This window comes from Astyanax mexicanus, chromosome 19 (assembly GCF_023375975.1).
Source record: "Astyanax mexicanus isolate ESR-SI-001 chromosome 19, AstMex3_surface, whole genome shotgun sequence".
Taxonomy (NCBI): Eukaryota; Metazoa; Chordata; class Actinopteri; order Characiformes; family Acestrorhamphidae; genus Astyanax; species Astyanax mexicanus.
Window position 1 is genome coordinate 29,206,866 of NC_064426.1, and position 18,373 is coordinate 29,225,238.

General features: G+C 41.0%; 1 protein-coding gene across 2 annotated transcripts in view; it reads left to right on the top strand.

Annotated features, from left to right (window-relative positions):
* Nucleotides 1–18,373, top strand: part of il12rb2l (interleukin 12 receptor, beta 2a, like) — a 34,362-nt gene that overhangs the window by 2,867 nt on the left and 13,122 nt on the right. For both annotated transcript variants that reach the window (XM_022673703.2, XM_022673707.2), the window contains exons 2-7: nt 7,393–7,674; nt 13,423–13,549; nt 14,630–14,781; nt 14,867–15,009; nt 15,783–15,933; nt 17,022–17,098. In XM_022673703.2, the coding sequence (XP_022529424.2) occupies nt 7,393–7,674; nt 13,423–13,549; nt 14,630–14,781; nt 14,867–15,009; nt 15,783–15,933; nt 17,022–17,098 (932 nt within the window). The remainder of the gene's footprint in view (nt 1–7,392; nt 7,675–13,422; nt 13,550–14,629; nt 14,782–14,866; nt 15,010–15,782; nt 15,934–17,021; nt 17,099–18,373) is intronic.

An 18,373-nucleotide genomic window follows, 5' to 3' on the forward strand; every position in this document is an offset into this window, starting at 1 on the left:
TTTACATCACAACGTTATTACAACCTTTCTCACATTAAGTTCCCAGTTACAGGAATACTTACATTATGGAAACGTTAAAATTGGCTTTAACATTCCAAAAACTGTAAACACAAGTGACGTTTAAAAACGTTAGAAAACAGATTGAAAGTTTAAGTGTCAGGGCGGGGGTGCAGGGTAGACGAGGAGGCGGACGCAATATGGAAACAAAAGGGATTTATTAAAGAAAACAAATACAAAACACCGGGATTTACTGAACACAGGACTAGGGGAAACTCTGGAAACCATGGAACACTGACAGACGAAAAACGTACAAGGATCGACACCGGGGAAATGAAACACGGACCTTACATAACCCCCCCCTTAACGCGCAACTCCCGGGGTGCGAAAAACGAAACCCCAGGAGCAGGTCAGGAGAGGGCGGAAAACAAAGAACAAGACAAGACAGAACTAGGACGGAGACCGGACAGGGAACTGGACAGGAGACAGGGACGGACACTGGAACAGGGACTGGACAGGGGACACAAAGGGAGACGGAGACTGGACAGGTGACAGAGACTGGACATAAGGCCGTACTGGGGACTGGACACTGGACAGGACAGGAGACTGGGGCATGACACTGGACACAGACTGAACATGGGGCAAGGACTGGACAGGGGACCGACCAGGAGACGGAGACTGGACAGGGAACGGAGACTGGGACTGGACAGGGGGTTCAGACTGAACAAACGACTGGACTGGGGACTGAGACTGGACAGGGAACAGAACACAGGGCTGAGACTGGACACGGGGCTGAGACTGGACAGGGGGCTGAGACTGGACAGGGGGCTGGACACTAGACAGGGACGGAGACTGGGCAGCAGACCGAACAGAAGACGGGGACTGGACAAAACTGGACAGGGGAACTGGAACCATAACAGTGACGGGGACAGAAACAAATACAGTGACTGGGACGGGAACAGAAAAACCACCGGGGACAGGAACTGGAACTGACACAGATACGGGGACCAGGATAGGGAGAGACAGGGGTACAAACATTGGTGGGTGCCCAGGACTGGCAAAAGTCTGTAGGGAAGTCCAAGGAGCCAGCCTGGGCACAGTTCTGGGGGCAAAGACAGGGGGCCTTGGGGCAGGCCTGGGGGTATACAAAGTTCGAGGAGCAGATACAGGAGCAGCGGGAGCTGGAGCTGAGGCTGAGGCCGGGGCAGCGGGAGCTGCAGGAGCTGAGGCTGAGGCCGGAGCAGCGGGAGCTGCAGGAGCTGCTGGTGCTTGAGCTGGGGCAGCGGGTGCTGCTGGTGCTTGAGCTGGGGCAGCGGGTGCTGCTTGAGCAGGCGCGGCGATCCTAGGAGCTCGTGACCTGGGAGTAGGCACAGGAGCAGAGGCGGGTAGCCCAGGCACGTGAACTGGGGAGGCAGCGGGCACAGAGTCAGAGGCGGCCGGAGCCGCGGGCAGCGCTGAAACAGAGGCGGTGGGTCCTGCCGGCGTGAGCGCGGCAGGCACCGCTGACGTGGAGGCGGCTGGCACCGCGGGCTTGGGGGCGGCTGGCACCGCTGGCGAAGAAGCCGCTTCAGCGGGAGCTGAGAGTGCGGCTGCCGCCAAGACCCGGACTGGAGCCGCTGATTCAGCAGTGGGCGTGGTTGTAAACACCGGACCGGAGCTTGCTTCCGGAGCCGGAGTCGAGGATCTGGAAGCCGGCCGGGCTGGTGAGCTGGAAGCCTGCCGAGCTGGAGTGTTGGAAGTCGGCCGGGCTGGAGAGCTGGAAGCCGGCCGCGCTGGTGTGCTGGAAGTCGGCCGGGCTGGAGAGCTGGAAGCCGGTCGAGCTGGAGTGCTGGAAGTCGGCCGGGCTGGAGAGCTGGAAGCCGGCCGAGCTGGAGAGTGCGGTGGAGCTAGCAGGCTAGCTAGCTTAGCTGGAGCTTCAGAGAGCGGCGCTGCCGCCGCCGCTGTCTCGGGGAGCGGCGCGGCCGCCGCTGAAGTCTCGGGGAGCGGCTGAGCCACGGGAGTCACGGGGCGTGGAGCCTCAGCCGCGTGCTTCTTGGAGCGCGGTGAAGCCAGCAGGCTAGCTAGCTTAGCTGGAGCTTCAGAGAGCGGCACTGCCACTGCCGCTGTAGTCTCGGGGAGTGGCGCGGCCGCCGCTGAAGTCTCGGGGAGCGGCTGAGCCACGGGAGTCACGGGGCGTGGAGCCTCAGCCGCGTGCTTCTTGGAGCGCGGATGAGCCACTGGAGTCACAGAGCGTGGCGTCCCATCCGCTGGCTTCACGGAGCGTGGCGTCTCGGTCGCGGGATTCTCGGAGCGCGGCGTCTCGGCCGCGGGATTCTCGGAGCGCGGGTAGAGTACAGCCCCTGGGGGAAACGGCAATGGAGTACGGGCTGGTGCGGGGTAGAGCTCCTCCTCCTCCTCGGAGCTACTGGGCGCACATCCCAGGTAGTCCCACGGGCTGCGCGCCACTTGCCTCGGGTACTCAAGGCTACTGCCACACACGGGATGAGACCCGAGGCTCAACGCATCAGCCCTTAGCGCCCCCCCAAGCAAATCCTCCCCCGTAAAGGGATCCTCTTCATGCTGGCGGGACCCCTTAGAACGTCTACCCCGAGGCCTGCGGCGTCCTTTAGGCCTCGGGGATTCCAACGCCGGGGTCCCGCATGGTGCATGGCGGATCGCCAACCTGGAGCCGGTGCAGCGGTTTGCTGCGTCCATTTTTGGGGTCGATCCTTCTGTCAGGGCGGGGGTGCAGGGTAGACGAGGAGGCGGACGCAATATGCAAACAAAAGGGATTTATTAAAGAAAACAAATACAAAACACACCGGGATTTACTGAACACAGGACTAGGGGAAACTCTGGAAACCATGGAACACTGACAGACGAAAAACGTACAAGGATCGACACCGGGGAAATGAAACACGGACCTTACATTAAGAAAACAGATTGAAAGTTTAAAGAATGTAAACAGCAACCTTCAGAAAACGTTCTACTAACCAAAAAAAAAATGGGTGTAATAAAATTTCAATATTGATTCAAGATTGCGATATTATGTTTTGCCGTACTGTATGTTGACTTTCAAAAACACAATATTGATCCTTATGTAGTAGTTTACATGTAAATGTTGGCATCAGACAGTGCTTCATTTAGTGATGTGTTTAAAGCCCATCCACTAAAAAACTATGGAGTGAATTTTGTGCCAAAAGTTTTACGTAAAAAAATAAAATCCACAATCAAAATTTTAAGAATCAAAAGTAAAACATGTATGTTGCAAATTCAAAAGAGAAAAAATATATATACTTGGTTATTTTATTATTCTTTGCACTTATTTGAAAATTATTTTAGTTTGGATTTTGCCAGTCTTTGCTTTCATTTTTGGATTTTTTTGGATTTTCTGTGGATTTTTGTGGATTTTGCTGCTAAAGACTTTTGCTTCTGGAATCTCTCCTTTGCTTCTGCTTCATTTTTTTGGTTCTGATTTTTGGCACACTTTTCACGGGTGGGCGGGGCTTAGAAGAAGGCGTTCCCCTTTAATCTCTATTGGTCACCTACCCTGAACCCTCGTCTGAGACAGACCACGCCCACCCCGCCAGCTTCAAGCGCTCTTCCAAACAAGGCAGAGCGAACGGGGTTCAGCTCACAGCAGCACCAGCAGGTACTTTTCCAATTAAATTTCATACAGACGTTATGTTTAATGTTATATTTCTTTTTTAAGTAAGTGTTTAACTCTATTAAGATGCTCATGTTAGCGGGGTGTGCTAAATATCCATGCTTAAATTATACTAGTTAGTTAGTGAACACTAACCTACCTAGTAGTCAGTGAGTTAGCTAGTTTACCTAGGTCACCTGGTCAGTGAGTTAGTGGGTTAGCTAAGCTAGTTAGGTTACCTAGTCAGTGAGTTAGCTAGTTAACCTAGGTTATCTGGTCAGTGAGTTAGTGGGTTAGCTAAGCTAGTTAGGTTACCTAGTCAGTGAGTTAGCTAGTTAACCGTAACCAGCACTTACTTGGCTTTGCCCTGGGGCATAATAACTAGCTTAGCTAACCCACTAGCTCACTGACTAGGTAACCTAACTAGCTTAGCTAACCCACTAACTCACTGACCAGATGACCTAGGTTAAGTAGCTAGCTAACTCGCTGACCAGATAACCTAGGTTAACTAGCTAACTCACTGACTAGGTAACCTAACTAGCTTAGCTAACCCACTAACTCACTGACCAGATGACCTAGGTAAACTAGCTAACTCACTGACTACTAGGTAGGTTAGTGTTCACTAACTAACTAGTATAATTTAAGCATGGATATTTAGCACACCCCGCTAACATGAGCATCTTAATAGAGTTAAACACTTACTTAAAAAAGAAATATAACATTAAACATAACGTCTGTATGAAATTTAATTGGAAAAGTACCTGCTGGTGCTGCTGTGAGCTGAACCCCGTTCGCTCCGCCTTGTTTGGAAGAGCGCTTGAAGCTGGCGGGGTGGGCGTGGTCTGTCTCAGACGAGGGTTCAGGGTAGGTGACCAATAGAGATTAAAGGGGAACGCCTTCTTCTAAGCCCCGCCCACCCGTGAAAAGTGTGCCAAAAATCAGAACCAAAAAAATGAAGCAGAAGCAAAGGAGAGATTCCAGAAGCAAAAGTCTTTAGCAGCAAAATCCACAAAAATCCACAGAAAATCCAAAAAAATCCAAAAATGAAAGCAAAGACTGGCAAAATCCAAACTAAAATAATTTTCAAATAAGTGCAAAGAATAATAAAATAACCAAGTATATTTAAATATATATATTTGATATATATTTTTTCTCTTTTGAATTTGCAACATACATGTTTTACTTTTGATTCTTAAAATTTTGATTGTGGATTTTATTTTTTTACGTAAAACTTTTGGCACAAAATTCACTCCATAAAAAACAGTGTTGTACTTGTTAAGATATGCTAAGATCATTCTTTATTAATCCAACATTGGGGAAATTTGCAACGGTACAGCAAATATATAAAAACTGTATACTGTATATAAAGGAGAAAACAAACATACAAGAGAATATAAAAATACAAAAAATATATAGATCTATGCTGGTTACAAATTGACTTTTTACTAATTATAGTTACATTGCATATATATATTTTAAAGAGCAATGAACTTTTAAGGATATTCATACAATGGAACTTGAAAATAAACAATTGACACAGTGGCTCATTCATATTGAGTGTTCTCACCTCAGAAGTCAGCACAGTGAGCCACATGAGGTCATGTCCTTATATTGTAAAATCATTCTCATATATTGTACAAACAAGTCCTTAACACCATTCAGTGCATTTGAGGTTATTGGATGGGTGGAAGCAGAACACGTTGCAGCTTCTAAGACTGAACTTCCTGTTCCTTGAATCTTTTTAACACTCAAAGCATGTTTCCTGAAAGAGCAGGACAGCTATACTGTAGTGTGAGAGTGGCGGAGCTGATTAACACCAAAACAATCGTTTGGCAGGATGACCTACCTCATATTTAACTCCCCATCTTATCCCAATAGTATTGGACGGAGTGCCATTATTCCAGAATTCTTCCACTGCTCCATAGCTCTACAGCTAAGATAAGAGACCACTTAAAAATTATGTGTTTCTTTGATTTTCCAAATTGAAAACCTCTGGAATATAATCAAGAGGAAGATGGATGATCACAATCCATCAAACCAAGCTGAACTGCTTGAATTTTTGCACCAGGAGTGGCATAAAATTGTCCAAAAGCAGTATGTAAGACTGTTGAAGGAGAACATGCCAAGATGCATGAAAACTGCGATTAAAAACAGGGTTATTCCACCAAATATTGATTTCTGAACTCTTAAAACTTTATAATATGAACTTGTTTTCTTTGCATTATTTGAGGTCTGAAAGCTCTGCATCCTCTTGTTATTTCAGCCATTTCTCATTTTCTGCAAATAAATGCATTAAATTACAATTTTTTTTTTGGAATTTAGGAGAAATGTTGTACGTAGTTTATATATATATAAAAAAAAACTGAAAATATTTTACTGAAACATATACCTATAAATAGCAAAATTAAAGAAACTAATTCAGAAAGCAAAGTGTATGCTGTGTGTTATACATGTCTTGTCCTTGTGTGCATTAGGCATTAGACATGATGTAAATTGGTTCATGTGCTCCATGTCGTCCAGAGAGTCCTATTCTACTGGCAGAAATTTCTAGCTAAATTGTGTGTGTGTCCATTTGCATATCTGTGTCAGCAATGGATGCATTTATTTGAAGGGTATCCACAAATATTTGGACATATCAGCAGTGCTGCTGGAGTTTTAAAACAGCTCTGTGTCACTGCTTGACTGAGAATAGTCCACCAACAGTGTCCTGTGGGCAGTGTCCTCTGGGCTGCAATAGTCACATTGCAGGACGTGTGATGTCACTTAAGGCAATTAAATCGTCATGTTGCAGTGTTTTGATTCTTGACACAAGAAGTAGATACACAGCATTGTCTCTGTGTCTGTGTGAGTAACAGGCTGCTGCTGCCTGAGAAGCGTGAGGGGGAAAGTGGTTGTAAACACACTTGTCAAAAGCTGTGCATCTCAGTCCAGCACAGTTTTGCGCAGATATTTCCAGTTACAGCTGAATTCACACTTTTAATCCCAGAAAAACGCTTTTATGTAACTTTTAATAAGCCATTTAAATGCCTGATTAAAAGGCTGATTACAGTTGTTTTGCTGTTTTCCTCAGGGTTTAAGTGCTCGGCGCCGACTCAGCTCTTGAACGGTCTGGACACGAGACAGCGCTCGGGTGGGGGGCGGGGCTGGTGATGTCATGGGCCCTGCATTGTTTTATATCGCAATATATATCAGCGAAAAAAGAACATTTGCAATGTAATTTTTTTCAATGTCATGTGGGCAGCGTCCTGTGGGCAGCGTCCTGTGGGCAGCATCCTGTGGGCAGTGACCTGTGGGCAGTCTTGTTACAACTGATGAAGGACTAGAGGATGACCAACACAATCTGTGCAGCAATAGATTCAGAGCTTCTGTCTTTGATTTTACTTCACCTACAAGGTGGAGCAGCTGTAGGTAGTAGAAGTGTGTAATAGAGTCTAATACAGTGAGTGAAGAACACAGTGTTTACAAACTCCAGCAGCACTGCTGTGTCTGATCCAGTGTTATTTTCATTATTGAAAATTAAGAAAAATATTTGTTGACTTTTTTTTTTTGACGAGGAACTAAATGAATAATAATATGTATATGACAATTTTTTTTAATTTTTGCAAAAAAAAACGAAAATGGCAAAAACTGACAAATGGGAATTGTTTTGTATTAAATATAATTTTTGACCATTTATGTAAATATTTTTAGTTGAAATAAGACAAATGAATTAAATGTCTAATTCTCATGTATTACAAATTATTTTTGTCCGTCTTTCTTTGTTCACCCAGCTTCATGTGGACAGAATGCAAGTTGCTGGTGGAATAACGTCTCACATGATGGCCAGGTGTCCATAGAGTGCCATGCAAATCCACCCAGTTTCCTGCAGAAGTGTGGGCAGTGTCGACTTCGTCTTACCACGTCTGAAAACACAACCCAGGCTGACCTTCACCAATGCTCCCGCAACGCTGCAAATTTCACCGCTGTTCTGTCACCGCAGGCAATGCAGGATGTACAGGCCAAGCTCTGGTGCCCTGACCAAGGACCTCAGGACTGTATTATAAAAGAAGGATGTGAGTATTACTCTGTTTTAACTGTAAATAGATAAATATATCTGATGGGGCGATAAGTAACAGCACTATAACTTTGCTGTATTGGGTATAATGGAGCATTTGGGGGAAAGTTATTATGTGGTTTTATACTCCACTGTAAAATTATTCCACACTGCAGACACTAACTAAACTCTTTTTATTTACCTTCTGAGAACTCTCCTCCGGTAATTGCGCCTTGTGGGCACCAGATGGCGCTCTGGAAAAGGAGATTAAAACAAAGATTTGGAACTGGATTTGGGATTAAATGTATCTAGCCAATACCTGATAAGTGAAGGCCCACAGCTCTATTCCATTCTGTATCCATAAGCTTTTAGACAACATGCACAAATACAGATGAAGTAAAACAAAGTACAGACAAAAAGTTCTACACCTTAATTTCTCATTTTCTCATAACTGCATAACATAAAAATGTGTAGACCTGAATGCATTTGTAATAGTTTTGGAATAAACAAGCTCTTTAAAGCATTAAACAGCAAGTTACTTTTACGTGAATGATAATGGTGTTTTGTTTTAATAAGCCATACATACATAGATTTTACCACATAATCAGTAAAAGTGTGCTGATTACTCAGTTTCTAAATTCTGAGAAAAAGCAGACAGGATAGGATTTTTTTTAAAACATATGTTCACTGGTCTTAATAATGTATAGTTGATCATATATAAATCTATGGAAAAAATGAAAAGACCACGTCAGTTTCTGAATCAGTTTCTCTGATTTTGCTATTTATAGGTTTATGTTTGAGTAAAATGAACATTGTTGTTTTATTCTATAATCTACGGACAACATTGCTCCCAAATTCCATATAAAAATATTGTTTTTAGAGCATTTATTTACAGTAAATGAGAAATGGCTGAAATAACAAAAAAGAGACAGAGCTTTCAGACCTTTAATAATGCAAAGAAAAGTTTTAAGAGTTCAGAATCAATATTTGGTGAATAATCCTGGTTTTTACATATTCACATTTTTCCTGCATCTTGGCATGTTCTCCTCCACCAGTCTTACACACTGTTTTTGAATAACTTTTTGCCACTCCTGGTGGAAAAATTCAAGCAGTTCAGCTTGGTTTGATGGATTGAGATAATCCATCTTCGTCTTGATTATATTGCAGAGGTTTTCAATTTGGTTAAATCAAAGAAACTCATTAAGTGTTCTCTTATTTTTTTTCAGAGCTGTATATATATATATATATATATATATATATATATATATATATATATATATATATACAGAATAAAGTATTATGCAAAATATATTAAAGAAAGCACATTTTAATAGGTTTCATAATGTTTTATATACACAGAGGAATGGGTTCCCAGAGTAGTTTACCTGACATTTTAGTGCAAGTAGCGTAATTTACGGATTATAAGGCACAGTTTAAAAAATGTTTATATGGGTGAGTAAAGCGCTTCTGTTTATTTACAGTAAGCTTAGATTTCCAATATTTTCAAAAGCGTGATTAGCAGCAGCGCTAGCCGCAGTAAGATAAATGAGACCTCTGTTATCATCTTTCTTTAACACCACATGTTGTAGTACTATTCACCGCTGTGTGTGGAATGATACCACAGATTAGGCTAAAGTGAGATCAGGGCTAGAATATGATATCGTCATTGTTGTGATGAATTAGGTCACACAGAGGTATCCTCAGAGACTTACTAAAGAAAAAAACCCATCATGTAATAAACACTTAATAAACAGTTAGTGATACCCTTTTCTACAGTTATTATCCATTATATCAGCTCCACATATCATATAGGAGCATTTTTGTAGTTCTATAATTACAAACTGTAGTCCTGTATCGGTTTCTCTGTAAACTTTATTACTATCCTCCAATGCTCAAGATCCCACAGAACAGAAAAAACACCACTGAGCAGAAGGTATTTTTATTTTGGTGGTGAGCTATTTTTTTTAGCACTGCAGTGATTAGCACTGATTAGCATAGTGGTGGCTTATGAGGTGTGAACCCTTTACTTTGTTTCATTTGTGTGAGTAGAGTGAAAATATAACCTTAAGCCGTTAAATCGTTTTGCTGGATCTGCCTGTTGGCTCTCTCCCACACTGCCTAGCTGCCTAGTACACAGCAGCTATCTGTACATTTGCAGCACCACTGGTGGAGGTAGGGAGTGGGGGCCTGCAGTCGCTGCTTAAAAAAATCTTAACATTAGAGAAAACAATGAAATATGATTTAAATAAAATCAATGAGTCATTATTATTTATATGCTATAAATTATTACGTATTTTTATTTTGGGCCTTCTTATTATTTGGGCCTAACAATAAAAGAGTAAGTCTAGCCAATTTCTTTCACAAAATAATTTTGGTTGCCAAATATTCGGTGCATCCCTAGTTTATTTTCTGTACTTTTTTATTATTATGATCTTTATACTATACTTAGTGCATGGGTTAGATGCTACAGCAGTTAGCACTGTGGAAAAAAATAAATAAATACATTTTGTGTGGTACCATATAGAGCAGGGGTCGAAAATTTTTTGGAAAAGTTTGGAAGCAGGCCACATATTTTCCAATTCATTCGTGGCGGGCCACGGAAAAAAAATCTGTTTTGGAAAATGTGTGTAATGGGATGGAGTGCTACAGACTAGTAGCTATCCATCCAAAACACGTAAACCCAAGAATAAACACCGTGCTCCTCACACGGGATCGAACCTGTGTTGTCAGGGCCGCGATCCAATACACTACTGCTGCCCTGGCTAGTGAATTGGGACATGGCTGGGAAAAAACGCCCTTATAAGGAGATAGGAAGCCCAGGAACAGGTGGAAAACGAGAACGGTCAGAGAGTAAAGTCAAGCCGAGCACAACAGAGAGAAACAGGGGAAGAATGTAAACAAAAGCTCACCAGAAAAGGATTTTATTATAATTTTTTTTCATTATTGTTCATTATAGTTCATACAACCTCACTGGCCAGATCTTTCATGTCTATTGCCGACCCCTGATATAGAGCCTATTGAGTTAATAAATTATATTATAATAGTAATAATAAAAGTGCTCCTTAACATGATGATTCATTATATCAGGAATTACCCATTTCTGCTTTTGCTGATCATGTGACTCTGTACAGACAATGTACTGACGTCCTTACAACAGTTCACACAGGGTGTGATCCCACTGAAAGAATGCTCTTATTTATCTGAAATGCAGAAAAAATGCCAACAAAGCACTGTGACAATATGTTCGTGTGAAGAACAAAGGTACTGAGGAGAAGCGGCGTGCTGTGGTGGGCCTGCTTTTGCACACCTACTGACATGACTTCCTGTGTGCATGCAGCCTCTCACATATTTGTTCACTTGTGTAATGCTGTGCGATTGTTTTGTATGAGACCCTTGTGAGAGAAGGTTCATGAGAAGTAAGGAAATACATAGAGCACATGTGTCAAACACAAGGCCCGCGGGCCAAATGTGGCCCGCCACGTCTTTTTATGTGGCCCGCGAGAGCTTGTAAGATCTTAGTGTCTATAATAAATAAGTCAGAAGCGTTCTTTGACCAAAAAATACATTTCCCACAATGCTTGTCGATTGTATTACCCGCAAAGTTACGGCTTACTGCCACTACACGGCAGTGTAGTCATTGATGTGGAAACCCTGCCGGAGGGAAGGTGTAACTTCGCGGGTGGAATTGAGACATATAAATGTTTATCCCATAATGTCCAGAAAAAGAGAAGTTGATGCAGACGGACGGCTGTGCTTCAAGGCGAAAGACCGGTATGCCTTTTGTGTTACGAAGAGTGTTACTGACCAAAATAAACGCTTTTTAGGAGAGATATAAGTTCTGTGTAAATATTTATAAGACAATAGCTGACAAAATCTGTTTTAATGACGTTAATAAACATCACTGGGACAGCGCTAGTCGCAGTTTCACCGCAGCAAAGTACGAGGACGTGAATCACTTATCTAACCAGCCTTTACTGATTTCTGCCCTCAATAACCCTTTCAATAACCTCCAATAGCCTTTAATAGTCTTCAGTAGCCTTCAACAGTCTAACCTTGCAGCCGTGGTGTGTCCACTAAACTCCGTAGTTATAAACATCCTGAGGTTAGCAGCGCGATAACTGACCTGTTTATAATGTAATCCCAGCAGTGACTCATGCTCTAAACGGCTGCTGTTAGCTGATTGGGCTGAAAGATGAACTGTAGAGAGCTGTATTATTCGGTTACAAAAATCTTTATTTCATACACAGAAGAACTTAAAAATTGTAAAAACGCTCCAGACTGGCTGAGCTGAGCCCTGTAGCCCGTGGCTGGGCTGTAGCTCTGACTCAGTAAAGACTGCGGACTTGTGGTGCTGCTGCTGCAGCTCCCACTAGTGGTTGGATGAGGAACTGCTAAATCTGAGGAAATGCTATGTTCTTAACAGCTCACAATTTTTGATTTTATATTTATTAAGCCTTATTTCAGTTAATAATTTCAAAGTTAATATAACTTGATGTCATTTCTATTCACTTGAATAGTTTGGTTCTTGATTGATGGAGTTTTTGGATTTCATGACATGACAAATTAAAAGGATTTATGTTAATAGAGCAACAAGCAAACATTTTTTCCATGCAACTGTAATATTTGATTGAATAAATAATATATTGAGAGTTATTTAACATTAAGGAGTAATTACATTCATTTACATATATTACATTTGGTTACATTTTATTACATTTATAAGTTACATCTGGCCCTCGGAGGACAGCCAATATGCCAATGTGGCCCTCGGCCAAAATGAGTTTGACACCCCTGACATAGAGCCTCATGTCTGTGAGAGAGAAACAGAGTGCACTCTCAGATTGTCACCTTTCACTTGTATGTATTTTGCTTTGCTACTTTTTGTAATAAATACTAAACTCTTCAACATTAGAAATTCCAAATCATCCTGAACCAGACCCTGTATTGATTATTATACAGGTTAAGGATCAGTGACACACAGTCCACTTCAGTATCTGAGTCAGTTTCTCTGATTTTGCTATTTATCGGTATATGTTTGAGTAAAATGAACATGGTTGTTCTAACTAGGGTCCCAAATTACAAATAAAAATATTGTCATTTAAAGCATTTATTTAGCAGAAAATGAGAAATGGCTGAAATAAAAAAGAGCTTTTAGACCTCAAAAAATGCAAAGAAAACAAGTTCATATTCATAAAGTTTTAAGAGATAAGAAATCAATATTTGGTGGAATAACCCTGGTTTTTAATCACAGTTTTCATGCATCTTGGCATGTTCTCCTCCACCAGTCTTACACACTGCTTTCGGATAATTTTATGCCACATATTACATGACCTTTTCTAACTGTCATTATGAGCTATAATCCTTACAGGCTAATTAAGATTTTTAATTTAATTTAAGTTATAAGTGCTCATATCTCCTTGGGTTTCTATACTTTTGAAAGGCACATCTTTCCCTTTTTCAGATTTATGCCTATTGGAGATAATTATTTACAGTAACAGTCATTCTAACTAGGGGTGGCCAAATTTTGCATGCTGCTTTACAGTGTATCTATTAGGTTTCTGATCATATATGAAGTGTGGTGGCCGATGTGGTCCAGAAATAATATCACAATATTTCCAGGCTTTTTGCGATTACAGCGTTCTTGTTAATATGACAAAACACTGAAAAGTATTACTTATATAAAAATATAAGTATATAAAAGATATATTTATTTGAATATCCCATTTGTTGTATGAACAGCTCACTCACTCTCTTTCTGTCTCTGCAGATCCACCTCCCACCTGCTTGATCCCAGATTTCGAATATGAGCGGAAAGTAATCCACTGCTTCTGGGATCACCATTCCTCAAATCTTTACAACATCACCCTTCACTGGGAGGAGGTCCCTAAAAGCAGGTAATACCTGTCATTTTATCCATGTCACCTTTTTCTTTTTCTGTTGAATCACCTTGATATATGAATGAATGAACTTTCACTTATATGGCGCCTTTCTAGAAACCCAAGGATTCTTTACAATCACGTTTTTATACAAACAACCATTTATGCTCAGCACTCATCCACACACTTCTCCACGGGGAGAAGCGGCAGCCAATAAAGCACAGGGTACTCTTAACCGGAAACAACCGTCCACCTGGAGGACTGCGTCAGTGTACCACAGTTTCATTATAGCTGTTTATTAAAGGATTTTGAGCTAAAGAGAAAAAGAAAATAAGATATGTTTGGTTATAAATGCTCTGCAAGTTAAAATAGTTTAATTGCTGCTCTGTTTGTAGCTGTGCTGTTTGGCTTGTAAGCGCTACATCATTGATAGGTAACCTGCATGTGGTGGAGTAATACATGGAGAGCTTCGGTTACAGTGCATACAGTGCGTTTACAAAAAAAACAAGTTTGTATTATAAAGTTTTAAGAGTTCAGAAATCAATATTTGGTAAAAGATAAACCTGTTTTTTTTTTTCACAATTTTGTGCCTCTTGACATGTTCTCCTCCACCAGTCTTACACACTGCTTTTGGATAACTTTATGCCACTCCTGGTGCAAAAATTCAAGCAGTTCAGCTTGGTTTGATGTCTTGAGATCATTCATCTTCCTCTTAATTATATTCCAGAGTTTTTTAATTTGGTAAAATCAAAGAAACTAATCATTTTAAGTGGTCTCTTATTTTTTTCCAGACCTGTAGATCCAGGCTCCTCCTCAGCTCATTTAATAGGCTCACTCCATTTTCCCAGAGCTAGCAATTAGGATTAATTAGATTACATTGTCCTTTTTATGATAACGTAAGTGCGCCACAAAAAATGCAAAGAACTTCAAGAGATATCTTGTGTGTGTGTGTGTGTGTGTTTTTGTGTGCTAATTTTCACGTTTGTAAAATGCTGACATGCTGTATTAGGCAGTTATTCAATGAGTAAAAGAAATAACTGTTGTTCCATAGTACTTAACAGTTTGTGTGTGTGTGTGTGTGTGTGTGTTGTGATACAGGGACCATGGCTATAGTCTGTGGGAAGGTGACAGAGGCAGGATCCTTCGTACTGATTTTGTATATTTTGAAAAAATCAGAGTGCGGGTTTCTGCTGAAAGCCCAATGGGCTCTGTGCATTCAGACTTTGCAGACTTCCACACAGGCAGCATCCGTGAGTTTTTTTTGTATTTATTTATTCATTTTATTTAATTTTCTTTGCTGCATTTTTGTTGTATAACCCTCCATATGTTCTACAGGAGAGCCAATCCCTCCTGAGTTTACCAGTAACACATTTAATCCCTTGGAGATCTTCTGGAATGTGGAGAGAGAAGACGACAACGTTGAGAAATGCCACTGTGAAGTGCGTTACAAGAACGAGTGGACGCTGGACTGGACAGAGGTGAGAGGATTTTTATAATATATAAAATAAATATATACAGCTCTGGAAAAAACAAGAGACCACTAAAAATGATGAGTTTCTTCAATTTTACTCAAATGAAAACCTCTGGAATATAATCAAGAGGAAGACAGGTGATCACAAGCCATCAAACCAAGCTGAACAGGCATGATTTTTTTGCAGCAGGAGTGGCATAAAGTTATCCAAAAGCAGTGTGTAAGACTGGTGGAGGAGAACATGCCAAGATGCATGACAACTGTGATTAAAAACCAGGGTTATTCCACCAAATATTGATTTCTGAACTTGCTTTCTTTGCATAGGTCTGAAAGCTCTGCATCTTTTGTGTTATTTCAGACATTTCTCATTTTCTGTAAATAAATGCTGTAAATGACAATATTTTTATTTGGAATTTGGGAGAAATGTCTGTAGTTTATATAATTAAACAACGTTCATTTTACTCAAACATATACCTATAAATAGCAAAATCAGAAAAACTGATTCAGAAACTAAAGTGGTCTCTTAATATATTAATTTTAAATGAATACTATACCCCCATGAATTTGAAGAGGTCAGCTGGCTGTGTTTTTTGGTTGGGACCTCAGGACCTTCCCTCCTCACTTGGTGCAGCAAAGCAGAGAAACAGTAGCACACTGGATCAGGATTCAGATTTTACAGCATGACATTCGATTTTTCTTTTTTTTAGATTTTCAGATGATATTTGTTGTTTAATTTTATTTCCTTGTGTTTTTGTGTGTGTGTGTGTGGCGATGATGTAGGTCAAAGATACATTTGAGGGAGTCTATGTGCTGCAAGACACTGAGCCGTTCACCAACTATACGTTTCTCGTTCGCTGTGGGTTTGGTGATTACCAAGAAGGCATCACTATGAGTAACTGGTCCTCGTACACCGTTCAGACCCCTGCTGCAGGTAATTTAATACACATACACAGCATTGTCATTCTTCATTCTTTAGACTATACACTTATGTTCCAAAAGTTATGGGACAGCAGTATGTAAAACTGATTATATAGTGTTACCTGGGGGGACTGTTTGGGAACGCCCACACCTATATAAGTTGCGAGGTGTTAAACAATGATCTTGTGATTGATGCTGAACATTGCCAGTGTGCTCTTGGCAAGGCGATGTGATAGTGTTGGTATAGTGGGTGCCAGATTTAACATTCCCCAATCCACAGTCATGAATGTGTTTACCAGAAATACATTGTAGAAGGCTAATATTACCACCCACAGTGGACAGAGCTGTGCAGTGGATGGTAATGATCGTGACCAGAAGTGTCTGGCTAGAATTGTCCATGCAAACAAAAAGTTGAATTCACCCGCATTTCGTTGCTGTCCAACGAAAAAACAGTAATTTAAACACACAAACTGTACCTTGCTTTGTGTCAAAATGTCTTGATGAATGGACCAATAGAAATTCTCCAGCGTTAATTCTGTAATATAAACTCTTTTTACATTGACTTCCATTCAAAGAAGGTTTTATCGCTTTCATATAAAGTTGCTGTTTTGGAAATTCATGTTATTATTTATTGGACAGCCATGAAATGGGTCATGACAAAAGTCATTAAACGCAATCATATAATGGAATGTGAAAATAGCAATTTCCAGGCCTGGTTCAGTTTTGGAAAAATGAAAATACCCAAAAAGGTTGGAAAAGTCATGGAAATTAGGTCTACAAATATTTATGTTTCTGTTTATCGATGGAGAAAATCTAATTAGAACTTACAAATACGAGTTAATTCAGTAATTCTGCATTTTCTAATTTGGAAAAATCATAAAAAAATTATCATGGAAACGTATTGAATAAAAAGTGTATGAACCCTGCCTATGCTACACTATGCCAATGCAGCCCAGTCCAGAGAGGCTGTATTATACATTAACTACATACATCTCTTCCTGTTAATGTTTGCCCATATTTCCTAACTAACCAGTCTATTTAAAGCTCAGTGCAACAATGCAGAAATAAGATCTTTCTGTTCCTCTTGTGGTCATTTCTCAGCTCCGGTTGGAAAACTTGATGTTTGGAGTAACTGTGAGGCTGATTTAGATGAGCCCATCTGCCACATCCTATGGAAGGTATGCTTCTGAACTTAAACTTGGACACCCTGGTCGGACCTATGGCCAATTTATACTTAGACTTATACTTGCTAACATAGTTAAGTAAAGCTAAGCTAAGTAAACAAAACTGTAAATCTTAAAAAAAAACATTTTCTTTTAAATTCAAACGAGCGCTGGATGTTAATCTACACAGATTTCTCTTCAAAAAACTGTTTATTAGGGTGAGTAAAACACTTCCGTTTATTTACAGTAAGCTTAGATTCCTGAATTTCTCCAGCACTAAGGCTGGAGCATTAGCATTAGCGGCTAACTTCTAGCAGGTAATAGCTAATGGCACCTGACAGCGCTACACTCAGGAACCCTGAGTGTTTCGGTAAGCATACAGGCTACAGTCCGATATATACAACTCTGTACAACAAAAGAGCTAGTTTGTTTAGCGGTTAATGCTAATGCTGTTCCAGCAGTGCTAGCTGGAGTTAGCAGCAGGCTAGAGGCCGATAATACTCATCTCTGAACTGGGAAATAGCGGTTAGCGACTAATGCTAATGATACTCCTGCCCCGGTGCTGGAGAATTCAATTCAATTCAATTTTATTTATATAGCGCTTTTTACAACAAAGGTTGTCACAAAGTCGCTTTACAGGAAAAACAGGCCCACGCCTCTTATGAGCAGCACCACAGAGATGCCAATTTTATGGTGACACAGTGGCAAGAAAAAACTCCCTTTAAGAGGAAGAAACCTTGGAAGGAACCAAGACTCAGTTAGAGGAACCCATCCTACTCGGGTTGACCCGCTCAGTACAAACAAGTAACAAACAACAAACAAATAACAGAACAAAAACAGTACAGAGAATTAATGTGAACTATGGCTAATATAACAGGTACTAATTTATGAATATAAAAATGTGATGGGCACAAACTGTAGAGCTATGGCTAATACAGAAACAGATACTGAGTGTGCTAATTTTAATCAGTGCAGGGCTGCAGAGCTGGAGTACAACACAGCGGGCAGTGGAGAGCCAGGCTGGGAACATCAGGAACAGGGCATCTCCATACATGTAAAAGAGATAGATAGAGAAAACAGAAAGGAAAGAAAGAAAAAAAGAAAGAGAAACAAAAAGCAGGAGTTAGAAAGGTTGTGTAATAATTGTGATGAGTAGAAGGACAGGGCTGATTCCTGAAAGCTGGAACCACAAACGGACAGATCCAGGCAGACCGGCCGGGCATCTCAGCACATGTGAGAAAGATAGAGAGAGAGAACAGAGAGGGGAGGGAAGAAAAAGGGGTTAGAATG